The sequence below is a fragment of the Dipodomys merriami genome, unplaced genomic scaffold (genome assembly GCF_024711535.1).
Source record: "Dipodomys merriami isolate MVZ:Mamm:240054 unplaced genomic scaffold, mDipMer1.0.p SCAF_3, whole genome shotgun sequence".
NCBI lineage: Eukaryota > Metazoa > Chordata > Mammalia > Rodentia > Heteromyidae > Dipodomys > Dipodomys merriami.
This window is the reverse complement of record NW_027204492.1, coordinates 36,929,906-36,939,483: the sequence shown is the minus strand read 5'-3', so window position 1 is coordinate 36,939,483 and position 9,578 is coordinate 36,929,906. Positions and strand designations below refer to the sequence as shown.

Here is a 9,578-nt window from a genome sequence, read left to right as displayed (position 1 = left end):
GTTCGTTTTCAACATAACATCTTGTACATCTCATTGTTGCAATGGATCCACCTGTATCCCTATTTAAACAATTTGTTTTTTCCCTTCTCCTCTACAAATTATACCAACATCAAATACAGTGAAATCAGGGGTTATACCATGGGGGAGGGACATACAAAGCAAGAAAGAAATATAAATATTTTAGAAACAATAGCAAGAAAGAAAAATCATTCCCTTATTTGCAATAACTAGTATATGTCTGAGACAAGCAGAAATGGTCAGATAAGTTGATGTTAAGCGAAATGAACCCTAAGATAAGGTCTCAAGAAATTTTTAACATTTATTTTCTTCTCTAGATCAAAGTATAGTAGCCACAACAAGACAAATGTTAAAACTACTAAAAAGTTAATATATTACCTTTAAAGAAGTATAGGTAAAGTTATTATAAGAATTCAAATATAAAGATATGGTTAGGAGAAACATGGGAGGGTTTGCAGAACAACTAATGCTTAACTAAATTTTGTAAAGTTGATAGAATGTAGTAGTAGACAGTAGAGAGGAGCAGCACATATAAAGGCATAGGATCAGAAAAACTTCAGGGATATGCATGTAGTTGGGATTGAGAATCAACTGTAAAAACTAGGGTAGTGAACACTGGACTGAAAACTTACTAATGAATTTATTTAAAAAGGAACAGATTGTAGAAGATGAATATTATAAGATCTGATCTATAGGCCTAGAAAAAATCCTCTAAAGATTTACAGACAAGAAAGGTTAGGAAACTTTTATGGAGCTACATAACCATCTTGTAACATGCTTTTAGAATTCTGTATCTAAACACCATTAATATCATGTTGCACTTTCACATTATAGGCATAAGTGGGGATGTTTCATGTCTGTGTTTGTCCTGTGGATTTAGTGACTAAGTCAACCCAATTCTTACTAAATGAGGAAGTTCTACAGACTTAACTTACAAGCATTCTTAGAATTTTTTTCTGACTCTAGATTGCTCCTAGGCCAAGATTTGTCCAAGAGAACAAATTGGTCTTAATTCTGTACCACATTCTTAACCAAGTTAGATACTTTCACTTACAAAGAAACTAGGCTCACCAGCTAGTTCCCTAGGTAGGTGCAATTATTGCTAATGCTACTTAAAACAATTGCTTTTCCTTTGCTCTCTCATCCTAAGAAATCATGACTACTGAAAGTTCATCTGAGACTACGTCTAAGGATAGGTTCAGTCAGCTTTGATGCAGCCAAGATCTGTGAGTACCAGAGGCAAAGCCTCTCTATGGTCAGCTTGTACTCACTGAGAACAGAACTGTACCCACTCAGGAGATTCTATGGCTGTAGAGAAAAAGGAAGGTGTTAAATTCTAATCAGATCCAATTATTACCTTGCTTTGAAGTTTTCAGACTGGTCCCCCTCTGACTTACCTCACTATAATTGAAGTTCTCACTTGGAAAATAGATACACTGAAACTATTTGTGATATCTATGTCATCCATCCTCTCTGGTATTTCTGAAATTTTATTTCTATAAGGCTGAAACCTTGTAGTATAAACTATGAATGAATCCATAGTATTCAGAAGAATTGTAGATTTATTTTTCACCCATTTGAGCCAAGTCAACTTTGGAACATGTATGGATATGGATGAGATGCTGAGTACATGTTAAAGGTGACTTAGTGACAAGGAATTCTTGGTCTTTTCTCTCTCTCTAGACTGTGATATCAACACACTTAGCTGTAAATATCCCAAACCAGATTATTCCTGTCAAGTCCATGCCCATACTACAGCTATGTGTCTTACCCAAGAATCTCTAAAAAGAAGTTCACTGAAAGGTTAGGAATTGTCTCTGAAAACTCAGATCTTTTTTGGGACTTGGTAAAAGTGATTGCTCATGTACTAACTATATAGTGACTTTAGGAAGGAATGTTCTTATTTCAAAACCCTATACTTTTTTCCATTGTGTGATGGAGTCGCAAAAGGTTCTGCCAACTTTATAATATTTGCATATTAGTTGTTAGTAACTTGCTGCCTTTGAAAAGACTTGAGTGACATCTGAAGCTACACTAATTTACACTGAGACAAAGTAAGTATATAGATTAATGGTCACTTCTGCTCTCGTTCTCTGTCTTTGAAAGAGAACCATTATTGGTTGGCCAACAACAAATCCAAAGTCCCTTATAAGAGGGATTTTAGAAACCACACCAGAAAAACCCAAAACAACAAGCAAATAACAGACATATACTTTTTTATAAAAGGCAATTTGTGTCTCTTTCTATGGCCTACCTACCAGGCATCTTGTCCTGATAAGAAAATATGGGCCAGACACAGGATAAATGACAATTCTATTAGCTGGGCACCAGTGACTCACACCTGTAATCCTAGCTACTCAGGAGGCTGAGATCTGAGGATCATGGTTTGAAGCCAGCAGGCACAGAAAAGTCCCCATGAGACTCCTAATATCCTATTAACTATTCAAAAACTGGAAGTGATGATGTGGCTCAAAGTAGTAGAATGCTAGCCTTGACCAAAAAAGTTCAGGGCCAGTGCCCAGGCCTTGAGTTCAAGACCTACAACCGACAAAAATAGAGAATTCTATTGCACAAGCTCCATTATTTTAATGGGCTGTGTAATCAACTAGCATGTTAAGGAGTATCTTTGATTAGGTCACCTCACCCAACCTGAAGAGATGTTAAAAAAAAATGGTGAAACCATTGTGATGTTTTGCCTAATTAACACGTACTTGATTCAATAGAGTGCATGAAGTATTACTATTTGACTACTTGGTACCTCCTACTCTCCGCAAGTTGATTTCATTTGGAATAAGATAAAAAAAATGGTATGAGATGAGTAGATTGATAATAAAATTGCTTAGACTAAGCCTAAGTAAAGGTAGACAAAATGGGAGTCTTTGGAACAATACTTCTTAATAGACTTGCTTTATGTAGTAACCCAACTGATGAGGTAGATAGCTTTCTGCTATAAGAACAAGTATATCATTGCAATCTATCTACCATCAAAACAGATCCAAATTCTATCACCAAAAATATAAGTAACATTTCCAAAAATAAAATAAAATCAATATATGTTGATTTGTTAATGAGCTGACTTGCATATTTCTTTAGCTAAATGGATGATAGAATAATGTAATAATCTATTATATAAATCCAAATAAAAACAAAATATAATAAAGAAGCCAAAAGGATTCTGAACATTTCTAGCTTCCTTCATGTTTTTGGGTTTTGTTTCCTAAATTTTGTACAGTGAATAAATAAATACATTTCTGACTTAGACCTGTAGTGAAAAAATATCTAAAGAGAAGGACTGAAATAATTCCCCATAAGATGACCATTTTTTACACTTGCAAAGTAAAACCTCAAAAAGTTAAATATCACTAGCATATTGATTTCTATCCACAATAATTCATTTTGAGAAGGGCCAAGCCATAAGGAAACAAAAAGATGTAGGGGATATGATGAAGTGATTAAAATCATGGAAAAGTTCACTTAAGTTGCTTTCCAAATATTATATTTTATACAAATATGTTAAGAAAACAACTGTGAGGAAATTGTCTTGGTCACCTGAGGTATGAAATCCAGCCAGTGTGTTAGTAGCAACAGATGAAGAAAAATAATCAGTTGTATGTAGGAATTAGACTGTACCTTACTAATTAAATCAAAGGAGAATAAAGAATGTTTTTCTTCTTAATAAACATATTTTCTTCTTAAAATCACAAAGCCAGATTGGAGAAAATTTACTTCTTGGACAATGCAGAAGTTATTAATTAAAAAGAATCCAAGAGTGTATGGAGTGGTTTTCCATAGGGCCTTGACAATGAAATCAAGCAAAGAAGACAGAATTATGTACAAGACATTATTAATAGACTAGAAATGACTTGGTTAACATGCTGGACTAGTAGAAGACAAAGGAGAGAAATAGGGCAGAGTGTCAGATACAGAACTAGAGATCACTCTCATTAGATTGTATTGCTCAACAAAGGTTTTGGCTGGCCAGTACTTATTTCACAGACTATAATTCCTCGGATTAGAAAACTGGACTGTGTTGATCCATGGAACCACAGAGAGAGCTGCAGCCCTAATTTTCTTCTTCCATGTTCATGCTAGAGAGCAATGCTATCTCTTCTGGGAGAAGAGAAGGCCCTGTTGGTTTGAAATAGCTCTTGAGTCTTGACTTTCTCTACAAGTTAACTTAATAGCTTGGCTTTTGGCTAAGACCTTGACATAAGTAGAGGATGATATTTTGTATCTCTTTCTTCTGTACCAGGTCTAAGAATAAGAATGGAACACTCAACTCAAGAAAGTGAAAAGGCAACAACCATTCTGCATCCTCTTGAACAATACTAGCACAGTAAATAGTCTACCTGAGACTGAGAGAATTTAAGAAGTACAAGGGTACTATGAAAGAAGGTTGAGGGAAAACTGATGAGAAGAGCTGTTGACTTTAAACTCAGATTCAAATAGTGAATTGATAATAGAAAAATTAAATATTAGTGAGAAAGGTACCAAATTATGCCTTAGGCATTTCTTTCTTTAAAAAGGGTTGTTTGAAAAGAATTAACTGCTTTCCAAGCTGATATGTTTGGGTTCAGCTGTTTTAATAAAGAGATTATTTTTATAATAAAAGAGAGGGAAATCTTGCTTAGCCACTTTAAACATGCCTGTGACTTAAGCCTTATTGCTTTAGTCCGTGTGACTATGGCAAGCCACTGCCAATAACTCTTTGAAAGTGAAATCTGGAAAACTAAATACATAAAGTAAAACAAACCTTGAAAGTGATGTGTTTTACAGGTAGGGATAGGGTGCTGAAAGGCAGGATGGGCAAGAGAAGGGAAAGAAAGTACAAAACTTTCCGAGAATTGCTCAGTTGGTTCCATGACTTCTCTTTCACCCTGGCAATTGATTCTTACATATACTTATTGTATCCAGAACATGTCCCTGAGGTCCAGTGAGAGCTCACCTACAGAGGACAATTGAATTATGTTGCCTCAATTCCTTTTACTTACAATAACAGTTTTTGGAAGGATTTTGGATAATGAACAATAAAAAAACAAAGAAACTCCTTCTTAGTCTTCAGTTATCTAAACACCACAACTAACCAGACTGTTTTCCTCCTCCCCTGCACCCTAGTCCCTGTGCATTCCAGCCCACTGAGGTCACAGGAGTGGGATTCAGATGTATGTTTGCTGATTTTGTTTTCCTGGCACTATACTCATAGTAACTGAATTATAAATTATACTCATTAAGTACTTACTAGAGGTTCAAACAAAATGGGAAAGGAAGTGAAATGCCTCCTACTTTTTTGTGAAAACAGAGGCCTTCTTATCTTATGTAAGTTGAGCCTGCTATTCATGGATCACTAAAGTTGGATTTCATTCTCTTTGCTTCCTTAGGGTCCACATCCATAGCAGCTTGTAGTCAAATAGCCCTTTTGGTGATAGCTGGGTAATGGCAAAGCTTATGAGCAAAGTTACTTTCCAGGAGCTCCCTTATGCTGAAACTAGGCTTAAATATCTCTGGAAATAGGTCATTCTTAGGAGTTATAATCATTCACTATGTCTTGCCTAGTCAGAACAATAATTCAACTGGAGTGAGCTTTTCCATTGCTTCACTGAGATCCGAGTCATATACTGAATCCCCTTAAGCCTGGGAAGGGGAGAAAAATAAAACAGTAAGCATAATGTCTCCATCCTACCCCATCCATAAGATTTCAATATGGATGATTCCACCCCCACCATCACCACCACCACTCTCTATATACTTTGTGAATTGCTAAACATTTCCTAGACCATTGAAAAAAAAACATTACATTTGCAGATTTGAATAATTAGGTAATGCTATTTGTAAGGGTTATTTACAAATTGAACAAAAAAGAGGCATGGTAATATACAAATGTACTAATGAGGTGTATCCTAAGCATTTGTAAGTTAATGATTTGAGACTTAGAATAACTTTCTCCATAGAAACTGTATTATATATGTGGTGGCCAAATTTCATTTTACTTTTTTCATTTATCATTATTATTATTATTATTATTATTATTAACTTAAGTTCATACAAAGGTGTTGCCATTTAACAAAGCAGTTTATGAATACAAATCCACAAAGGCTAATTTAACCCACATGGAGGAAGTAGAGTTACATTAGAGCTCTGGTGAGGATCCTGAATCATGAGAGCAGAAAAAATAGTATGCTATTTCCCCATTCTTAAAGTCCAGAGGACAGGTTGGAAACAGGTGAAATATAAGCTGACTTTTCTACCTTTATACTATTTTTCACCTTTCTCCCATTCCGCGGGGATACATTGCTCTTCCATTCTCCTAAGCCTGCCACTGTAACCCTGAATCCTTCAAAACTGCCACATTCCTCATTTCTCTCTGTCCCAGTCAAGATGAAATTGTTAGGTCCTCGCAAACAGCCACTTCAGCTCACCTCCATGGGATATGGGTTATTACCTGCTTCTTACTTCCAAAAAGAATGTTTATGATTAAAAGAAGAGACTTTTTCTGCCTCAAATTAGGTAAAAATTAGGCAAAGCAAAAGGTGATGAAGTAAAAAGTGGGTTTGAGAAGTCGTAAATATCTGGGGACTCAAGATGACAAGGCAGCCCCTGTGATCAGTTCCCCAAGTCTGTACAATTTTCCCAATTTTCCCAGGTATTTTTTCTCCCTTCATGTCTGACCACTAAAAGCTCTCCAAAGGTTTTAGTTTTCTCCAAAACTGCCATGATGGTGACAGCACTTCAGAGACATTCATAGATACTATATTATGTGTCTTTCAGAAGTTGGGTTTATTCCATTAAGAGTCAATCTATAACTCACAGAAATTTTAGAAATATTCCACAGTAGGTGGTCTTGCTGGGCAAAACTAATATAGGACATTGAATGGGAGATAAATGAGGTGTCAGAGTGGTTGGGTTTAAATCAAGCTTTCTGAAATTTATCTAGGATACACTTCTTGGAGATGATTGTGATTTTCACAGGCCTCCATGGCCATTGTGGTCAATTAACATGCTAAGTAAATTACAAATACAAATAACACCTGGATCAAAGGGGGAATCTCCTCTTGAGTCACTTGCTTCAAGGTTTCATATATCCACAATCCACAAAAGCTGTGTCTCTCTCAAAGGGTACAGAGGAGTACATTTGTAAATGGCCTAAACGACATCCATTTGCATGCAAAAGGAGCATCACTGAGTATACAGCCAATGGCAGTGTGTGAGCTGCAGTAAATTAAGCTGCAAAGTTCCACACATGCTTAGATATGGATGTGTTCTTATATGGTACCTCCAATGTCTGCATCAATTTGTCAAAGAAAATCTTTCAAGAACTTCTAAAACTTTTTTCAGGGCAGGAGGAGGAGGAAAGAAAGATGAAGGGGAGGGAGAGAGGAGAGAGAGAGAGAGGGAGAGAAGGACAGAGGGGTAGAGAGAGGCTGTGAGTGATAGTGTCCCTGTGCTCCCTTAACCATAGGAAAGTTTCTAGAAATTGGATGATGGTGTGTCCCAGCTGCCTATCTGAGTCTGTTGGTCAGCAGGAAATAACAAAGCAGAGCCCGAGGTGGCAGTGAATCCCAGGGTGGTACAGGAGACTGCAGAGGAGCTGTTTGCTCAGTACAGAATCCTTTTTGAAGCATAAATGTGCAACTAGTACATAATACCTATGATTGTTGCAGTAATGAAGGTTTGGTGGGGTTTTCTTAGGAGAGAAACAGTCACAGAAGTTTAACAAACTCCACAGAGCCTGGTGCAAAAATAGGAACTGTGTGAGTTCTTTGGTAATTACTGCTAGGATTGTGCTTATTCTGGAGCACGGTAGAGAGCAAGGGAGCAGGAATGGATGGAAATGTCCTAATGTTTACCTTAAAATCTTGTAATTTCTAAAGATACATGTAGAGAGAAATGGGATATACTGTCAAAGTGGCCATGGGTGAGAGCATAGAAACCAAGAAGAGAAGAGATATTGAAAGGAACACAAGAAAGCTATGGATTCCTTAGAGATAAACATGTGATGGTAAATAGCTTGCTGTTGATGCTTCACTGTTATCCAGTTATAGAAGAGAAGGTAGCATGAGGATCCTGATTACAAGCCAGATAGTTTAAGAGTAGCCATATTTTGATTGACAATGCAAACCTTGCAAGAGATCAAAAAATGTCTCCAGAGGAAATGACATGAGCACCCCCTTCAATATGGTCTTGCCAGTAGATCCCAGAAAAAAGACACAGTTGCAATGTAGCTGTGTTTCCTAGATAGACCTAAGTCTCTAGAGACCTGAGGTGGCTCACCATGTAGCCCTGGTCTTCAACAATAAGAGAGGCAGGTGCACCTGCCTGATAAGTGGATAACAAGGCCAGACTTGTTAGCATTTAAATGTGTTATCAGTGAAAAGGGGAAGGGTTTTTCTTTCTCTCTCTCAGGCCAGGGTAGCCAACTTTGCTCAGTGTAGCTCGGTCTACAACAGCCCTCCCACAGCAAAGGTTTTGCCCAACTGAGTGGAGTTTGGAAGTTCACCAGCTCCATCCCACTCTGCCAAAAGAATGAAGGCCATGACTGGTTCACATGCCAAAGGGAGCCCCAGTTCTGAAAATCTGGCAAGGCCTTATGCTCTGTTTTCCTGCTGGCCATTACCTTATGGCTTATTTCTCACCAACTGCCTTTCTGCTTTTCTTCTTTGGAAAGCTGCAATCTCCGTTGGTTGTAGACCATGGCCCACTTGCCTGCAGGGCAGAAAAACACCAAAAAAAATAGTGAACACAGTATAGCAGAGCAGAGCATATGAAGATTCATATCCACATGAGCTCTACTCACCCATCTTTGCCCACTGGTGGTGGTACAGGGAGTGGCTTTGTGAAGCCTTTTTTTCCAACTAGCCAGAAGGTTTCTTCTGTGCCTTTGCCCTTATTATAGAAAACACGAAAAATATTAACCACAGTGTAACCAATTTTTCCAAAGAAGTTCTTCCCATTAGTAGGTACAAGCATTCAAACTCACAACTTACCTCTACTTTCCCCTTTTCACCATTCTCTGGAGTTTTCTTAGGCCTCCCTTATCCTATGTACCTGAGGTTCAGGCAAGCTCCATAGACTGCAAGTGCAGCCAGATGAAGGGAACATCATGTCAAGCTGTCGCTCAGATGTTTTGTCTACCCATCACCACATAAGTCCATCTTTTGAAATATGTGACTATTTGTTATAATAGCAACCAAACATCTGGATGCTCAATTTAAGATGTCATTTTTGCCCTCATCATTGGCATTAAATGTATCATTGCCTGTTCCATCCAGAGTATACAAATTCAAAGTCTATTTCTCCATGTATACCCTGCTATCCAATATCTCTCACAAAATCCAAAAATGGAATAGGAAGTGGAAATGAAAACAGGTTCTACAACTTGTTTTGAAGCCCAGAGCATCCTGGTTGTTTTGAGAGGTCTACATTCTGCATTAATCCTTTCTTATAGGTAGGGCAAGATGCCAAGGAAGCCTCTATCTTTAAGAATTGTTGGTCTGGGAAGAGGCAGGGAATGTAAACCCAAGCTAGTCACCCTAGGGCCATCACTCATGTCTAAAAAGGAGCCA

The 9,578-nt window shown here is 37.5% G+C and overlaps 1 protein-coding gene across 1 annotated transcript in view; it reads right to left on the bottom strand.

The window, feature by feature from the left end:
* Positions 1-8,630: 8,630 nt before the first annotated feature.
* The window catches only part of Gucy2f (guanylate cyclase 2F, retinal), an 82,148-nt gene continuing 81,200 nt past the window's right edge, over positions 8,631-9,578 (bottom strand). The window contains exons 17-18 of the mRNA XM_070038985.1: positions 8,810-8,898; positions 8,631-8,718 (exon numbers count right to left, since the gene is read on the bottom strand). Of these exons, the coding sequence (XP_069895086.1) occupies positions 8,631-8,718; positions 8,810-8,898 (177 nt within the window). The remainder of the gene's footprint in view (positions 8,719-8,809; positions 8,899-9,578) is intronic.